We start from the raw sequence: 19,938 nt of genomic DNA on the forward strand, positions 1-19,938 counted from the left end.
TCAGGATGAGGATTGAATAACGTAGGGTTTGTTTGAGATATTACTTATATATTTATTTCGAGGAAGCTCAGATGGCGGTAAAAACGAAGTGTGCTGTATGAAGCTATGTAAGAAGTCTAGATGTGACGTTGTTGAGAGTTAGAATAGGAGTGTTCCTCGAGACGTGAAACGTACAGGTGCAGAAAAGGTGTGACAATGCTAGGAGTAGGGAATGGAATTTGATGAGTAAGCGCGATAGTGAATAGCGTGAGACTACGTAGAGATAAGAGGACAGGACAGAGACCATGAGATTAATGTAAGAACTGTGGGAGAGTTAGCGAGTAGGAAAAATAGAGAGAAGTGGTATGCTGGACGTAACACGGACATTTTGGGACATCATTTTTGAGATCCTAGGGGACCATTGAAAAAAAAATACTGATTTTTCGAAAACTCTACAGTGGCCCAACCCGTTAAGCACCTGGCTTTTTCATAGAAGGTTGGAGGTCAGCTCTAAGCAGTCACAGTGTTTTTTCCAGGAGATCTTCAGGTAACGTCCCAATACACATTCAGCTGAACGGCGTCGAGATCCAGAACATGCACTAGATCAGTTTCTTCGGTATACACCTAGATAGGAAGTTGTTATGGAAGACACACATTGATTTCAACAGGTTTAAGGTATTACAGACGGTCTCTGTCCTCAAAGCCGTCTCGAGTCTGACATGGGGAGGATACACACTCAAAATGATACAGATTTATAACGGATACATCAGAGCAATCCTAGATTGGGGTTTTCAATTTTTCGGGGACGGTGCCAAGTCCCACCTATCAAGGTTAGATTCGGTTCAGGCCGTAGCAATCAAAATCTGCCTGGGGTGTCTGAAAACAACCTTAAACAACGTAGCACTGCAGAACTACGTTCTCACAGAAAAAACTACATTCTCAAAGTCTGCTTACACCAAGGAAATATGCTGATCCCCAAGCTCCAGCTCATGGAAATTCTGATAGACAGAAGAAGGCGAAACGATCACTCCCAAGGTTCTTTCATTTGCAAGGTATGGACCTCGATCCGCAGTCTAGCATCTTGGGTACCAGCCTCGAAGGTGCCCCCTGGTATAATTTAGAATATCCGGCAATATTCCACAAGCCCGATGTAAGCATTTCCTTTGGACAAAAAGTGAAAAGTTACCCTTCCGCCCCACTGTAATTCAAGATCCTTTGCGAAGCCAAATTCCCGAACTTCAGTCCCATTAATTTATATAGATTTATATGGATGGCTCTAAGGTTCCTTACCCACCAAGGGTTACAGGAGAGATTATCCCGCCAAATGAGAAGCAACCGGTTACTTATAGAGTGGACGACAACTTGACAATCTTCTCTGCGGAGGCATTAGGCATTTCCGAAGCCTTAGAGTTAGCTATAAACATGGGATATGTTTAGAGAGATGACAAAGAGATATGGATCATTGACATGGGATCCGCCAATTAGTGATGAATGACTATAGCGAGGAAGCGGGATGATTAATGACGATAGATTATATTTGATTACTAATTAGAGATTACTTTATTTCGAGGAAGGTACAGAAGTGATGCGATCTGTATCGCAAGAGAAGAGAACGATAACTGACGATTTACAGGCGAGAATGCACATTGATGATACACATACACGATTTTGAGACAGTAGACAATACATGAGATACAGCTGATTTGTTTCGAGTCGCGACATGGGCAAGCGGCGAGATTTGACGCAGAGACGGCAAGTAAACATTGCACGCGAGTGTGCGTCCATGTGTGAGGACAATTTTGAGTGTCGCGAGACACACATTTAACTAAACCGATACTTTGCCGAAACAGAGAGAAAACTAATCTTATCAGATTCATTGAGTGTTCTCACAGCACTAGAGTTCCCGCTAACAAACAACAAGATCAATCTTATTCTCATCAACATAAAACAAAAATTACTCAATATGTATAATTACGGTGGGCGGTGTTCCTTGGCCTGGTATTGCCGACGCCGTCAGGGACTCTAATCAGGGAAAGGGGTACCTGAGGTTTGAATTTCGTGACTGTGTTTCTTGTATGATTAAATTCTCGTTGGTATTAACAGTCAATAATGACAAGATGCAATTCATGAAATGATGCTTTTATTTACGACGTTTCGGCAGGACCCCGCCTGCCATCATCAGTTTTCTTAAAAAATATTATACAGAAAATTACAAAATTAGATAATTTAAATTAAACACATTTTACGATTGAACTATCGATAAAAATTTTATACATAAATGCCATTATTTGTTATAGTTGTTATGTTGTCATAAAATAATAAAATATTATACGCTCACATTTTACACAAAAACTTGAGTCCACTTTCAATAATTCTTACATTGGCCGCAACGGTCGCGGTAACCTAGTAGGGTCACCCGTGTCACCCGTGAGCGACAGAGATAGAAAAAATTTATCTCTGTTGGCGCAAGCGCGCTACAGCCTAACCTGGCCAAAAATAACGAAATTTGAGGTTCTATAACTCAGCCATACTAGATAGTAGCGACGCAGTGCCGAAACCGTAAACTACAAATTGATTCAATATCTGATTCACTCCTAGCCTACCCCCACCACCAGAGTTGCAGGACCTGTATTTAAGACCGTGGTCGTGACATTGTACGGAAATAAAGCATAGCGGCTTACTTGCCTACAGAAAGAAATAGACATTTGCAAAGAATCGTAATGATTGAATAATAGAATCGAAAACTCAACTTGTACTAAATTCAGGAGCATGACTAAAGAATTACACAATATTTAATTTACCTTATTATTAGATTATTAGTGTCTATGATTTATGATTTTGCATGGGCATGGGCACCCTTGTTGCAAATTCTTTTGTAAAATATCTGAGTAACTTTGCTTTCATTGAAGGCCGTAGCAAGATAAGCATGATTTTCGACAATCAATCGATGCTTGTAAGAATCTGGACGTCACATGTATCTATTCACACATATACGTGTGGTGTCCATTTTCGTATGGCTGCGAGGATAGTCAGTCGGTCAGTACCCGTAGAGTCATTCACATCAATCATCAGTGTAACACCTCGAATTGACATATAAGCATAGAGACAGAATTTTAATTATTTATTTATTTGTTTTGTGTAAGCCTTTCGAGTTGGGAAAGTTTAAGAAAATTCTGACACCAATTACCAGATTGATCGAAATAACTTTCGTTAATATTACTCCCACACATTTATTATTCTGCATCCTTTGCATGATTAATTCAGTGTGATTACCGTTTTCTTTTTATTAAAAAAGCGTACCGATGGAATTTCATTTAATCTTTGGTCTTTCGATTCATCATGCATTTCATTCTCACTAATATATTACCGGTATAGTAACATACATTCATCATACAATTATTTTCTTTTGTCAAATATTAATGTCCCCATGTAATCTTCAGCAGCAGATTTGATTTTCCGTATGTAAACGTCAAACTTTCGTGAATACTGTCTGCTAGATCGCCGCCATTATTGTTTACCTCAGGCTCACCGACGCATGAGGCCCCTGGCGGATTTCCGCCGTAGTAAGGCATAATAATCACAGAGCTCAACACGGGGAGTGTAGGGAAGTCGGACCACCTCTTATTTTTACACCGTGAGGTGAACCAACTCACCGGATGACTCTGTAGAGCGAAACAGTTAAATATTAATCCAAGAGGTGTAACGATGAATACATCATTATAATAACATTAAGCCCTTTAGGTCAATAATTCTAACGAGAAATACTGATTCTAAAAGGAAACCATTCCAAATGCGCATGCACACATGAATAAATTTTAGGACAATGACCATTCAATTTTTAACACCTAACTGTTTGAGCCAGGTAGCAATGCAAAATCCGATGAGGATTATAAATAAACTACCTTTGTAAAAATTCCAATAATGCAATTTTAGAATTGAGATCAATACTAACTAAGCAACGATTAGATTTTATAGGTAAGTCATTGCATTTATAGTTAGTTGATAAAATATACAAATATTCAATTACACCTAAGTAAACTACTAAGGATATTCTAAACTTAGAACATACTAAAGTCAGTGACCTCGAGAAAGCCTACACTAACAATATAAGACTAACACAACACAATAGAAATCATCGAAACTCATACGCATCCCGACGGCTAGACCACAACAACCCTATAGATCTCTAGCCTTACATGCTCTAGCTTTAGTTATTGGAGTCGACGGAAGAAGCGTTATGTACCACAAGAAACTAGAGGAAGGGATTAGAAGAAAATGGCTACCGATCCCTACAAGATACTGATCTCTATACCAACTGGATACTGGACTGGGGCTGCTGAGTGAAACCAATTGAGCAACGCCATTTCCAATTTCTTTGGGACAAATGAGACAAATTTTCCGCGAGCAATTGAAATTTATTTTCGACAGCCCGGTGTCAGTGATATACATTGTCTTGTAGGGACTCTATCTCATCACATAGGGATACCATATACCAATTAAAATGGGGAAATCGTGACGCTCGACTTGTGGTAGGTGTTGTTTGCACGACCTGCCCGCGAGTAAGATTGAGTACATGGGTGGGGGAGGAGCGAGTCAGCGAGACGAAAATGTTGAATTGGTAGTGTATCGTGTCTTTATTTGGGAAGGGCTCCCTGGTCCACGGTACAAAGTGTGAACCAAAATTGAGCTGAAATTGCCGCTGCTGCTGTTGGCCTCAGGCTTCTTCCCCCTCTTCTTTCTCCCGGTCGCTTGCTCATCGTCGACGCATGCGCTTAGTCGTCTGTTCCCGCTACTATCCAATGTTTGCCAAGCGAGCCCACCTTTACAATCGACCTCATGCCACGGGGCTATGCCACTGCCTCTGTAACAGTCTATTATCTTCCTCATCTGCTTACGTGGCGGACGACCCTTAAGTCACCCAACGTGACAGGTCAGTCGCTTGCCACCACTCTACACGGTGGATGCTCTCCTCAAGGGACCTTTATATAAACAAAACTAGTTTTCTGACCATTAAGTAATAATTAAAACAAGGCGTCTCTATATGGACGTAAGCAACGACTAAAATCGTCCTCGAGCTGGTTTTGCCCGTAACAGTAGGTATACGTAACAGCTTTTCGAATTTACAAATGCTCTTTTTTTAAGAAGTTGCATTGATCATAATTTCTTTTTAATAATGGAATTTTTTAATTATAGATTTATATATTATTAATTCAAGATATTTACATTTGTGATTTTGCAAGAATTAAATTTTTTACATGTTACTACAGAGTCAATTTTACTTACAATCGAAACATTTTTTGACGATAAATTCTTTGTTTAAATATTTCTGCTCGTTTCAATGCTGCAATTAATTAAGTCGCGATGGTATTAATGAAATAAAGTGAAATCAATATAATCAGCACAAAATAACATGTGCTTTGTTGTATATAATTTGACCAATTTACATTCTTTGATTCAGAATTCTTATGAATTACCTATTTTTCAGACCCGAGATATACACTGTTTCTCAAAAACGTCTGTTTTCAATTTTAGAGTAGAAACATTCCACAAAGGACGAAATGCAGATAAAATAGACATGTTCATGGCATACATTATATTCAATTTATCAATAACCTAAGTCCCAAAACGTGCACTCATTTAAATTTCCTGCGGAGCATTTGTCTCAGGTTTGCTGTAAATTTTTTGCAGCGCTCCGAATCAGCCTATTTACCACCCAGGAAACTAACGTAGTACTGTATGCGCATGCTCGAACATCGGTGAATTTCAATATGTATTTATGCGTTTCAGTCAATAATTTCGGCAGCATAGATGTAATAAAAATATGAATAAAAATGTGCTTTAATTTTGATAGCTTGATTCATCGGCATCAAACAGAGTTATTACACTTCCTTTAAGCAGGCGAATCCGAAAACCTCGTTTATTAAAGCAGACGTTAGTGAAATCATTGGATCACAATAAACTGCATGTTTCAGGTAACCAGTTGTGTAAGTTCATAATTTCAACCTGCAGTGCCGATTGTTGTTGACATTTGGGAAACCTGAGTGACCGAGAAAGTAAGCATAATTTTTTTTTGTGACAACTCTATCATCAACTCTATTGCCGCTATTACTTGTGAAACGATAGATCTGTTCACTTCTTTGGCCTTTTTCGGCAAAACGCACACGGGCTCATAATATATATTTATTTTATACGCCTACAATTTTACACTGTTCACTTTAACAGATTTTAAATATAGTATTTCGGTAGTTTCGTACAAAGTTTAAAATGTTTGTCTCCTCACACAGTCGGACATGTGCATATGGTACTACGTTAGTTTCCTGAGTGGTCACTAGGCTGACACAAGACGCTTTAAAAATTATAATACGTTTCAACAAAGATTATGCATTCTACCTATGTATTCGGTACATACTACATAAGCTTGTACTGTTGAAGACAGGGGTGAGTGTCGTTCCGTCCCAGTTCGCGTTTTTCTAGCTGTCTTATGTAGCATATCCACGGACCGGAATAACGGGAAATTGATGTCCATTTGCTTTTCCTTAAAATTCTAAAATGGATTTTGGTTTGTTTGTATGTATTTCAATTAACCGTGCCTTTGTACTTAAGATATGATGCAAATAAAAGTACATTTCCGAAAGTGAAAGGAAATTAAAAGTATATTTACACGGTCCGATCCATTATTTGAGCTACATGGAACAGGTAGGAAAACGAGCTACGGAACGGAATTGATAAGCAGAAGATAAAAATGCGGATATCGCGGAAAAGTTACCATTCTCAAGGGAAATTTACCGTTTTGTGTTTCCGTGATCCGTGTTCTCTGTGCATATGGGACGTCACACTTACTATTCCTCTTCACACGATATACGAAAGGTTTGGACCAAAGCGATACCACAACAATGGGACACAAAGTATACAACATAAAATTTTATTTTGTTGCATTCTTGATTTCAAGTGGCACCTTCTGGCCTTCTTTTGAGAGAAAATTATTCACGGATTGAATAATACGAATAAAAAAATTTGTACGTATAACCCGTAGCGTTATTGTTATATCAGCATTTGAGAATGACAATGAGTACGTTTACACGGTGCTGTTATTCCGGTTTTACTATGGCTGACATGGTAATGCCGCATTTAAAAATGCGTGTAAATCCGTTATATCCAGTGTAATGCGCCATTTTTAAATGTCACACATTTTTAAATTCGGTACTACTATGCCAGATACAGTTTAACCGGAATAAGGACGCCGTATAAACGTACTCAATATCAAAGTAATTCATAAATTGTTAAGAGGGGCTTGGGTAAAACTGTTCATTCATCGGAGAGATCGCCACAAATACTAAATTTGTAGGGAAGATGCTCGAGGATGCAGGCTGACTGAATAACTGAGTCATAAATGTTGAATTTACTTATAACAAACAGGAAGTTAATTTATTAAAAATATAAAACTTCAGGCTTGTTAGTCACCTGGCTCATGGAGGACTGGTGACCAAAATTAACTACCGCGTTGATGTTGCGAACGTCGCAAATTACCAACCACTTCAGTGATAATATAAAATATTCTATAATATCCTGAGTGGAAATCATTATTATGTGGCTACAGTTTGGTCCAAGCCCGATGAATAATTCATCCGTGACATGATAGAGCGTCCACACCTCGTCCACTGCCAAGAAGAAGGCCCTACATGTTCATTAGAGCTCAATTAAAATAAATTTACCCGTTTAATCATTATTTATTCACGATTTCAATACACGCGCAGAAGGCCATGGGAAAGTTTCAATATTTTATAATTCCATAATACTTAAAGATACTTGATATTAAAATCGTCTGTAGCAATGTTTTGACAATTATGTAAATAAATTGTAACAAGGTAATAACAGATTACCCATCGTACATTTTCTTACTGAACAAGTCATCTGCAAAATTATTATTCAACTCACTGGCAGATAATCATCACAAGAGATGAATAATACATACAGTACCACACAATGTAATTTTGGTTCACGAGTACGAACTTGGTTCAAGCAGCATGAGGAACTGATTTTGTGGTAGAACAGGGGTCTTATATTGCTGTGAACGAATTGGTTATGACTTTTCAATAATACACCCCTTCAAAATTGGGGCAAATATATGATTCATTCGTATTCCACTCATATAGTACGGTATGATCCTAAGCATCATATATATTAACTTTCATGTGGATGAGGTGGTCGTGTAGGTTTCAAAATAAGTTTTCCTGTGTCATCACAGCTCATGTTGAAATCGCCCAATACACTCCTAGCTCGCTGCGTTATGATGCTTGGTGCGATCACACGTCTGTGTACACCCATCATGAACAATATGACTGAAATTCAGAAGAAACAAAAATCTTGGTTATATGTAACTCGTAGTAATACCATGAGTATTTCGCTGTGCAAACTACCCAATGGGCACAGTGCACTTGAAATGTTAATTATTTCGATTCACAGTGGTTTCTTTACGGGTAGCGAAAAACTATTTAAATAAATATAAACAAATTTTTTTCAGGTCAACAAAATAGGATTTTGGGTTTACAAATATTTGGCTTTCTCAAGTGAAATATTTTTTTCGCCACCCGGAAAGAAGCCGTTATAAATCCAAGCAATTTTTTTTCTGCATGTGGGAGTCATCTCACAGCAGTTATACTTATTGTTAGAACAAGTCGCGAAGTCAACTCGTGTAGCATGTAGAGGTCCGCGGCATCACATACTCTCAATCTAATAACTTCGGTTTGTGATTCTTATTCTAAAATTGACATATAAAAAGGGCATAGCCGGGTAAGCATGCCAAAAGTGCCTCCGCTCGGAATGGATTCTGCAAGTGACCTTCTGTTTTTTATCGATGAATGATTGATCCATACCAAATTTTAACTTTTACCTTGTAACTTCATTTTGCTCGAAGTTATTGCAAAAAACGCGATTTTCAGTCTTTTCGCGTTAAATCCGACATTTTAGCTCCAAAAATTATTTAAAAAATCACAAATCTAGCAGACATCTGTACACACGTCAAGGTTTCCGGCGATCCGACCTTACATGAGACTGCATCATGAGGCTTCGGTATTTATTTGGAAAATAACAGACCGAAGATTGGAAATATTATCTAGTCGATGTAAAACGGCGTTAGAACTTGCAATCGGAAGTAGCTGCTGGTGACAATCGATACACAAGTTGACTTGTGAAGAATATATTATATTTCAGAACAATATAGTCGACGACTTCAAAACTAACGTTAAATCGGAAACGTTCTTCCAAACTGATTACAAATTACAGTTTCCAGCGTTATTTCTGTATGTGTAAAAAATCATCTTGAGATCGTGCCTGTAAAAGAATGAAAAATATCGGTTTTTAATTTTTTTAACAATGACGCACCTTTAGGGAAAATGTGAAAAAATCACAGAAAATTAGACAAAACCAGAGGTTCAAGCTGTCGAAAAGAGAAGGTGATCGGTCACTTGCTAGAATCCACCGATAATCAGCAATCTAAATGTTCAAGAATTTTTAGACGTTCAAGTTTGCTACCGAAAAATCTAAAAAAAAAATTCTTGACGTGTGTACAGGTGTCTGCTAGATTTGTAATTTTTTTCATAATTTTCGTAGTAATAATGGCGGATTTAACGCGAAAAGAGTGTAAATCGCGTTTTTATTGCGATAACTTCGAGCAAAATGGAGTGGGCAGGCTAAAATTTGGTATGGGTCAATCATTCATCAATAGAAAACAGAAGGTCACTTGCAGAATCCATTCCGAGCGGGGGCACTTTTGGTATGCCTATCCGGCTATGCCGTTAAGCATTTTAATTCTGATCATTTTGAAATGTTGAAGTTGATACAATTTCACTCGCAGATTTGTCCCGTCGATACTGTGGCATTATCAAACATTTGCACTGAAGAATATTTAACCAAGTGCTGTAAATCTCAAAAAAGGAAATTCACTCAAGGTGATTTACATTTTGTTGTGAACGGCTGCAAAATATTTAATCACTGGAATACAATAATACAATTTTTTAACATATTCCTTGACGTGTACGTGAATTGATATAAAAAAATTATTACTATTGCATCATTATTTTATCCGGAATTAATTTCTAAAAAGTAGCCTGTTACACTGTTCGTAACAGTCTGTTAACCCCTTATTGTTAGTCAAATTATACGAAATAACATGTTTGATAACACAGGTCCACAGAAAAAAAAAAGTGTCTGAACTCGGCATGTGAAACATGTTTTCTTATGTTTTTTTTATCGCTGAATCCGAATATTAAGGCAGAATGGGGGGTCTTCCGGGCCGATTTTCAGTAAATGGCTGTTGAAAGTAAGAAAATAGTGATACATAGCCGTATGAGTTGTCGAAATTATAATCATTATGATTATACGTGTTTGGGGTCGCTGAATCTGAACCTGGGGTCGGTTTGACTATGTCTGGTCAAAATCAAGGTCACTTCAAGGTTAAAACGAGAAACAACTGTTAAAGCAGTGAAAATCACCATAACCATACGTTTTTGGGGTCACTGAATCCGAATCTGGGGAATTTAAATTTAAATTATAGATTAGATGTTTACATCTGATTTTCGGAATTGTCTCACCTTCAACAGCCATTTACTAAAAATCGACCCTGAGGATACCCCATTCCGACCGCAGATTTGGATTCACCGACTCCAAAAACGTATAGTTATGGTGATTGCCTCTGCTTTAACAGTTATTTATCGTTTTGACCTTGAGATGACCTTGATTTTGACCTGATAGGGTCAAACCGACCCCAGATTCGGATTCAGCGCCTCCAAAAACGTATAGTTATAATGATTGTAACTTCGAAAACTCATACGACTGTGTATCACTATTTTTTGACTATCAATAGCCATTTACTGAAAATCGGCCCGGAAGGCCCCCCACTCTGATTTCAGATTCGGATTCAGCGATAAAAAGTACGTAAGAAAACATGTTTCGCATGCCAAGTTCAGACACTTTTTTGTGGGCCTGTGTAAAGTATGAAAAATGTACCGCAGCGTTTATGTACAAAGATGTAGAAATATGGTACATCTCTTTTAATTCCATCGTGGTTTTCAATCATATACCCAGGATAATTGTCTTTTCAAGTATAATACACCATCATTTTCAAAATTCAGAAGTAATCTGCATTTCTAGTGAATAAGTTCAATTTCTTGAGTTCTTTGTATACTGTTCAAATAAATGAAATATGCAACATAGACGAGTGAGTGCATTTCGAGACACAATTAGTAATTTAAAGCAATACGGTTCATATCTAAAATTCGGGCGTCATGTATCCGTTCTATTCACTCAGTGTGGAAAAATCCACATATGTTATAAAATGTACAAAAATTTGATCTAAGATGTACTTACCTAGTACAATGCTAGCCACGGTAAAAAATGGATGATTGCAAAGACTCTGTGTGAAGGAAACTGCTGACGTATTAGGATCTGTGAGCCAATGCCAGGCGCCGACTGCTGTGCATACGGATATGACGCCTAGCAATGCTGCAAAAAGAAAAAAAAAACACTATACCTATGTATACATAGTTTTCTTAACAATGTTTAGGACCAAATGTTTGGAAATTTTTCACTTAAGTAACTAGCAACATTCTCATAGACATATTCAAAATATTTCTTGAAGCATATAAACATGATGTTTTTCATGTATTCTGAACAATGTTTCCTTTTACTATTTTACACAACACAGCAATTGATAAAAGTTGCAAGCATCTTCCAGAATTATCCAGAGTGCATAAATATCGAGTTACATTTTTTATTAAATATAGTTACCTTTAATGGTGCAGTTTGATATTATTCGGAAATGTGACAGATGGGAGAATTGATAAATACATAGGCTTGGTATATTGGCAACGTAATCGGTAATGGTGGATGAGTAATACTCATAGACATATAAGACCAGTTTTTGTCATAGTGTTCGCTCAAAATAGATTCTGCAAGTGACTTATTGTTTTGTGTCGGTAAATAATTGACTCATACCAAATTTGAGTCTTCTAACTCTATTTTTCTTGGAGTTATGGCAAAAAAATATGATATTCAGTTTTTTCGCGATAACTGCGCCATTTCAACTTAGAAAATTATAAAAGCATAATAGATCCAGCAGATCTCTCTGTACACGACAAGGGTTTTATTCAGATTTTTGGTAGCCAGCTGCATCTGCTAAAAACACTTGAACATTCAGATTGCCGATTTCCAGGGAGTTTTAGAAAGTGAGAAATTGAAGAGAAATTTTCCGATGAGAAAAATTAACGGACGACCGCATGAATCGAACCCTCGATTGAACCCGGGACCATTGGAAGCCCATCTGTGGATGTTTCTTTTTTTCAAAGAGTGAATTCGGATGACCTTCTATTTTTACAGTTGAAAATGTGGGTAATTTTCTGTAATTTTGTAACATTTTTTTCAAAAAAGACGTCATTCTAAAGAAAAAAATCAAAATCCGAAATTAGCTAACATTTTCTGCGTATTTCCCAGGTCTTTCTTTGACCCATTGGAATAGCTTTAAAAAGGCATGATATTGATGCGTGTATACGCGAATTTGGATCGACACGTCAACAAGTCATTATCCTCGCGATATTCTAAGGTTAGATTCGACGGTCATGAATTATGTTATAGTAGGGGAGCCCAAGAGGGGATTTTGGGTGTTATTCAAGCGCGTCAGAACAATATAAGGGAGGAAACCTTGCACCCTGTTATGAACGACCACCATATATGAACCCTTAATATACAAGGGTGCGTCTAGGGTAGCCAATCAGATTAGTAAAAAAAAATCGATCCTCAAATTAATTCGAGCTCGTCAGATTAATAGAAGGTAAGTTAATTACATGGAAAAAAGCGTCAATTTCAATATTCTGACGATTTGATCATGGTATAAGAGAATAAGCGAGTAATTAGTTTGCAAAAAAAAAACGTCACCTGGAAGTATTCGAGCGCGGTTATTTTTTTTTTTAATTTGAAGGAAATCATGTAAAAATTACGGATATAATATAATCTGACGGTTTCTACACCGTAAAAAAGCTAAAATTATTGATAAAGTGAGGTACGTGCAAGTGCTGAGAACTATGTATTTCCCACTCCGCGCCTCTCTCCCCTTCTCACTCTTTCTCTATTTCTCACTCTCTCGCACCGTCCCCCCACTACTTTCTGCGGCTGATCACAATACTACGCGGTCGTGTTCGTAGATTTGTGACGCTTTGGTTTGTTTATTGTGTTTTAAAAAAGTTAAAAGTTATTTTATTTAATAACAGCCATATTTTTCTTAGGATTGTTTTCAAAAACTGAGAATTATTAATTGAGGATATAACAAGTAATTTTTTTCAAAAAAAACATAAACAAGCAGTATTTATTTTTTTGTAAATAATTTTTAAAGTTGGTGACGCGCGATGATTCACGTGAGTGGAAGTAAGTGAGCGATAGTCGGTAAAGAAAGACAGCACCAGTGAGTGAGAAAGAAAACAACAGCCATTGACTATTGGTGTCCTTTACATGTCACGGTACTACCTTAAACTGTCAGAACAATGAAATTCCTCCACATAATTATCAGATTATAGGTTAGCACAACAAGGACATCCAGCTGAACTGTCTGCATATAAATCTGATGAGCTTGAGTATTTCAAGGTCACTATTTTTTTTTACATTTTCAAAAATCGGCTGTGAGTTCTGACGGCATCCAAATCGTCAGTCTTTTGAATAGGATACCTTTTAGAGGTCACTTAACATTCCCCCTGAATATCTGACGAGCTTGAATAACTTTTTTTTTTTTCATTTTCTACCCCTTCGTGCTGCCACCCCCGACTTGTAAGCCGTCAGATTAATACTTCTCTGTTACCGGAAGCACATAGGGCGTATACGATATTAATGTCTGACGCGCTCGAGTATTTCTTTATAATAAATTTTTTTTACATTTTTGAAAATCAGTACCTACTTCCCCCGGCAGTAAAAGAGCATATATCATATGAACTTTTTTTCTTTTTGGTATCTAATCTTTATGATCCAATAGGTTCTCGCAGCGCTCGAGTGACTTACCATTTAGCCTCTTTTCCTCCCCTACTATTATGTTTATTGAGATGATTGAGATTGAGTTTGTTTCATGCTCGGCCGACTATGGCGCTGTAGGTTTCTCTGTGTTGCCAACATAACTGTCTAGTGTAAAAAATTAGCCGTCTTAGATTCATTGTCCCTAAGTGTATGTCATATAATTATTATCGCCACTTTTATTGATATAGATACAGGTAACTGTTGATCTAGATAATGATATTGCCACTTACATTACTACATTACTGTTCTCATTGCCAGATTGGAAATGTTTGTAACCACTACTTTCAGTACACTGTTCCGTACGTTTTTGTTGGAATTAAATATTGTTTCCCGCTGGTCTATTGTGATACTGTTCGTTATCCTCGCCGCAACGTATTTATAGGAGTGCTGGCCGATACTTTTTTTGCACTGGTTCACCGTTATATTTCTATTTGCCGTAGTCCTTGTACTTCTACTGCGGATTACCGGGATCATTGATTACTGCTAACACTGAGCTCGATCCCACTAAGGCAAAATTTCTGCCTTATGTCCAGTATAATTGTTTGGCTATACAGTACATCTAAGGGGTACATCCTTCCGTAACATAACTTTTATAATGCAATTTTGAATCGACTGCAGCTTGTTTAGGACGTTATCCCTAGCACTTCCCCTTCCGATAATCCCACACGAAAGTATCCATTCAGTGAGGGTGTAGTATATTTGATATAATTGTTTTGCGTTTAGTTCCTGTCGTAATTTATAAAAAATACAGGGCATGAATCTTATTTTTTTGTTGCTACGTACTCAAGATTGGAATCCCATCAAAAGTGTTGGTCGATTACAATTCCAAAATATTTCATCGAAATAGTGTTTGCCAGGGCAGGGTTGTTGTATTTGCCCTGTCTTTCACAATTTCTCTCATGTATTTGAATCCCATCAAATTGCGGAACACTATCACGATGACATTCGAAGATAATTTATTGTGTTTTTTTCATGTTAATTGTTAAATAATGTGCACGAAGCCAGTGCCTAATAACTGGGAACTCACGTTGGACCTTGGCCTTGGCTTCGGCCCAAGATGATTGTTGAAATATGAGCGCAGTGTTGTCGGCGTAGCTGATAATCTTTCTGTCGATTTGGCTTTTGAATACATCGTTTGTATAAAAAAAAAAACATTGGCCTCAACACCGACCCCTGCGAAAGCCCATAATTTATTGCCTCCGGTGTACTACACTGATGTTTGATTTTAACGACTTGTGATCTATCAATCAAATAGTTCCTGACTAGTGTGCGAACGATACCGCTAAATCCATATCGTTCCAGCTTATCCAGCAGCACCTCATGGTGAAGTGTGTCGAACACTTTGGCAAAGTCGATAAGTATAACAATTGCTTCCTTTCCCGAATCGAGCAAAAATCTTTTGAATTCCAAAAAAAGTTTAGATGCAAGGAGACAGCCACGACCAGCCACAGCTTAAAATGTTTGATAGTTCTCGAAGTATTTTTGAGAATTTTTTGAAAATTATGAATCATGTCATACTTTGCGAAAAATTGATTTTACGAAGATGTTTAAACGAAGAATTCACTATGAAGGGGGAAACACAATTATTCCAACATACTTTTTTTGAAAAGTACACTTCTTTCCGATTAATTTCATATAGTCATATTTTGTAATCCGACTAATAGATCCAGAAATATAGGCGTTTAAACATTTAACGGTCCTCAGAAAATGGAAAATTTTCAAAAATATGTAAATCCAAAATCAATTGAGATAAAAATTGAAAAAAAATTACGACCACTTCTATCAGTAACCGAATATCACGAAAAAAAAAAAATATGAAAAGAATCGAGAGGTGTTTTTTATTTATTTTTATTAATTATACATGCTATTGGAGAGGATATGAAAGCACTGCAGATCTTTAGAATTTTTACCGTGATTCCATCAATTCTCGGTGCTTTGTTAGTTTTTAATGAATCGATACATTTACTAATCTCTATAGTGTCCAGCTCTCTGAGAAACATCGAGTTTACTACCCGCTGTATATTCATAGTCCCATCAGTATTCCTCTTAATTTTCGTCATGAGGTCAACACCAATATTCGTGAAAAAATTATTGAATGCTGTTGCTATTTCAGACCAGTTGATTATAACTACTGTTTTTAACGACCTGCTTCACTGTCTTCCTGTCACTGTCCGGGTTTATAATTTAATTAACCACTTTCCACGTCTCTTACGGATTATCATTTGAGTTTCTTATATTAGCTCTATGGTATGCAATTTGCGAGTTTTTTAGCACAGGCACTACCACATTACGGTACGATTTAAGTCAGTCCCTTGACTGCAGGTTTGAAAGACAACGAGTCTAGCGCCTTTATCATTTTTATTATCCCGACAGAGACCCACGGTTTTTTCACTGCGGGAATCCTAATCTTTCTACCCGTCATTGATTCTTTAATGTGCCACTTTAGCTTGTGTACGAACTCTTCCGTTGCTGTATCAGCGTCTACCGCTTTGTATACTTCCCTCCACTCTTCAACTGATAATCGACCAAGTAACTTTCCTTTATTTACGGATGTTTTGACCACACGTAGGCTGACCTTTTGCGTTGGTATTCTGCACGAAAGCTGAATAAAGATTGGGTAGTGGTCAGTCATATTGGATTCCACAACTCCCGCATTAATACTTTGAATCGATGCCGCAGTTCTGATGAACGCATGATCAATGCAGGTACGGGTATCATTTTGCGTATGCGTGTGCGAGTTTATTGCCGATAGGAGACCGTGCTGTGCTAGGCTAATCAGACATTCTTCCGCGACGTTGTTTGGATTTAGTATATTTATTTCGATGTCACCAATCAGCAGTAGTTCCTCTGGTCTGATGCTGTTAAGGTTTTGGTCAAATTCTATCGGCTCGACCGTATGAGGCCGATAAACCACTATATCTTTGTGCTACTATGGACAAGTTCCGTAAACTTAATGCACGGTACTTTAACTTTCCCGATTTGGTCTATCTGTGCGTAAACTGTATAGTGTTACGGATAAACACAATAACCCCGTCGTTCTGGTTCACTCTTCCATGATTTGTAACGTGGCAGTTCGGTTAGGCCTGCCCGTTACAAGAGACTCCCTGAACCCTGGGCGAGATCCCGGAATCAGGGTGTAGAAAATCGAGTCGCGGAATAATCTTAGAGAGCGCCAGAACTGGAGTCACGCACCCGAGCTTCGACAGGGACGAAATCGAGCATTGCGACCCAGATATTTCAGGTTTTTGTTTTTATTTTTTTTTTCGAGTGCACCGGCTACCCTACAGCGACCGACTCCGACGCTGAACATCTTTCGAGGCAAGGCGAAACCACGGACATCTCGCGGGAAGGACACCGAGGCTGCGGCGGGGGAGGCAACGCAGATCCCTGCAGCGCGGGAATCCAAGGCGGACGCGATTCCCGCTGGCGGCCGGCGCGCCGCAGCCTCCCCGCTCACCCCGCTTACGCCCAACCAAAGCACCCGCGAGCTACCAGCTAGCGACGAGGGAGCACCACCCCGCCCAACCCCAGGACTACGTAGAGCTGCGCAGGAGACGACATCGCGATCTAGCCTGAAGTTCTGCGCCGCGTAGAGACGAGAGGTGCGCGGCAAGTTGCGCGATCGACGAAATCGATGGCGGATCGATTATTGCGTATTCTTGGGGTGATGACGTCACGAAAAATTAGCGCGACGAGATCGGCGTTGCGACCATCCGAGATCACTCTAGTTCTGGCGAGTGGACCAGGTGGTCGATTTGTTTCGAGATAGCGTTTGCGGTGGTTTTGCGTTAGGGAAAACTGGTTCTGTTGCGAGGACGAGAGAGATGAATCGTTTCGAGGGAGTCGGGGAGTTCGTCCACTGGATGTGGAGCGGTAAGCGTTGTTAACATTCTCGCGATCGAATTTCGAGGGTAATTGAGTAAAGGCTGATCAGATAAAGGATAGCCGTTTTGTAGTTGGCGTGTCGAAGAGTACTCGAAATTCGTTTGCCGATTCTTTTGCTTGGTGACCGTAGCCTGAGTTGCGCGCAAGGGAGTAGTGTTAATTACGGGGGATCCGGGAAATCGAGTCGAGCCACGGGTTGAGCCGAGACGTTATTGTCTCGAGTTTGAGTGTGACCGAAGTCCGTTACACGGGGTCATTTCACGTCATCCGGCACATCCTCCATTCTCGTGTAGGTCGCGAGCAGTCACGGGGAGCATTCGAATTCGCGACTGCGTCCCGCCGTCGTCGAGGAAGTGAAGCTCGGGTGCGCGCTGATAAGAGTATGCGTTTTTAGAGGAGGATCGCGGGTGTCGCGACGAGCCTCGCCTCAATTTAGTTATTATTTTTTTTTCTTTTTTTTGTTTGCATTATCAGTTAGTATTAAGTTGGCGATCCGCGCCATTTTGTAAAGGACGTTCGCGGGCAGCGCATCGAGTCCGATTTTGCTTTTGGTTTTTATGAAGTAGGGTATTGTTAAGACGGCGACTAGCGCACGTAGGCCGTAGAGGTCTCCTAGAATTATTCACCTTTTTTTTTTTATTGTTATTTTTTTTATTATTTGATGTGTTTCTCCCTTTCTGATTTCGTTTAGATTAAATTTAACCTTGTATTTGGAACCGCGAAGGACGACTTGCGTAGTCGTATTATTATTATTTTTATTTTTATTTTTATTTCTTTTGTTTTGTAATATCGCTGATGAGAAATATACCATGGTAATTTTATAGTAATTTAGCCACATCACGCGTTGGCTTACTTGTGTTGCAATTCTCTCTACCCAAAAATTACCCCTCCCCTCTCCGCGGTACTGAGCTACCGAGCATATGGTCGCGGTGTGTCGTATTATCGATTTCGAGGCGTGTTGATCACGCCAGGCGCCCAACAAACTTCGCGATACTGTTTCAGATCCAGGATACCTCGCCGGACGCCAAATTATTGTGCACGCGGTAAGTTCCCGGTCATTTTCTCCGAGTGACCGAGGTGCAGAAAAATCCACGTCACAGATTGTAAACCAGAGAGTATCGTCTCGACTGGTACAACCTTACGTCATCGATATCCCAGATTTCAGAGCAAACCACTACGTCAAAGCATCTACTATACATTTTAAGGATGACTTCAAGTTCCTCCGAATGCTTTTTTAAGCTTCTTATATTAAGGTGAATTACCGTATAGGACTCATTCGACAAAATTAGGTTATTACAATTTTCGTGTCGCTTGAAACGTAGAGTGTCAATGTTATATCTCTCAAAGTCTGTTATAAAGTTCAATAAAGCTTATCCTGATATTATGTCTCCAGATGGGTAATATGTTTTAGAAATTAGATAGTCTCAGCGCGAATTATAGGTTGCGCAGACTGCCTCTGCATTTGCTGCATGACTTATATCTCTGTTACGCTGAAATATTTTGTTCACATTGACGCAGTTTGTTTGTGGTACTCGTTCTTGTCCGTTTCTCACGTTCTTTCGAATCATGTCTACCTGCACAGAACGAGTATACGGTGTCTCCATGGTACATTTATTTGCACCGCGACCGTAACCACAGCACGTATGGTACGTTTCAACATTCAGGGCGCCGTACACTGTACAATTTTGCCAGCCAATAAATACTCTTTTAGTAATCCTTAATTTCGTGTAAACACTGGCATTAACGTCTACATAAGTCGTGAACGTGCCCTTGCCTACAATTTTTATCAAGCTGCTAACTTTCACTATTGGGTCCTCAATCTCCTTGAAATGTGCCCGAATCAACATTTCCTCCAGTTCTTTCGGCTCATACTCTTCCTTGATACAAACGATTGAAACGATATTTATGCATGCATTCGACAGTTTCTCAAATTTCACCTTATATCGTGTTCCCGTATTCTTTTCGATTTTTTTATCATGCGCTAGACATCGTCCTGGCTATCACAGCTGATTTCTAGTTCGCCGT

General features: G+C 38.8%; 1 protein-coding gene across 1 annotated transcript in view; it reads right to left on the minus strand.

The window, feature by feature from the left end:
- Nucleotides 1–4,222: 4,222 nt before the first annotated feature.
- The window catches only part of LOC124296677 (nuclear envelope phosphatase-regulatory subunit 1), a 28,679-nt gene continuing 12,963 nt past the window's right edge, over nt 4,223–19,938 (minus strand). The window contains exons 3-4 of the mRNA XM_046746903.1: nt 11,344–11,478; nt 4,223–8,318 (exon numbers count right to left, since the gene is read on the minus strand). Of these exons, the coding sequence (XP_046602859.1) occupies nt 8,161–8,318; nt 11,344–11,478 (293 nt within the window). The 3' untranslated portion in view covers nt 4,223–8,160. The remainder of the gene's footprint in view (nt 8,319–11,343; nt 11,479–19,938) is intronic.

The sequence above is a fragment of the Neodiprion virginianus genome, chromosome 1 (genome assembly GCF_021901495.1).
Source record: "Neodiprion virginianus isolate iyNeoVirg1 chromosome 1, iyNeoVirg1.1, whole genome shotgun sequence".
NCBI lineage: Eukaryota > Metazoa > Arthropoda > Insecta > Hymenoptera > Diprionidae > Neodiprion > Neodiprion virginianus.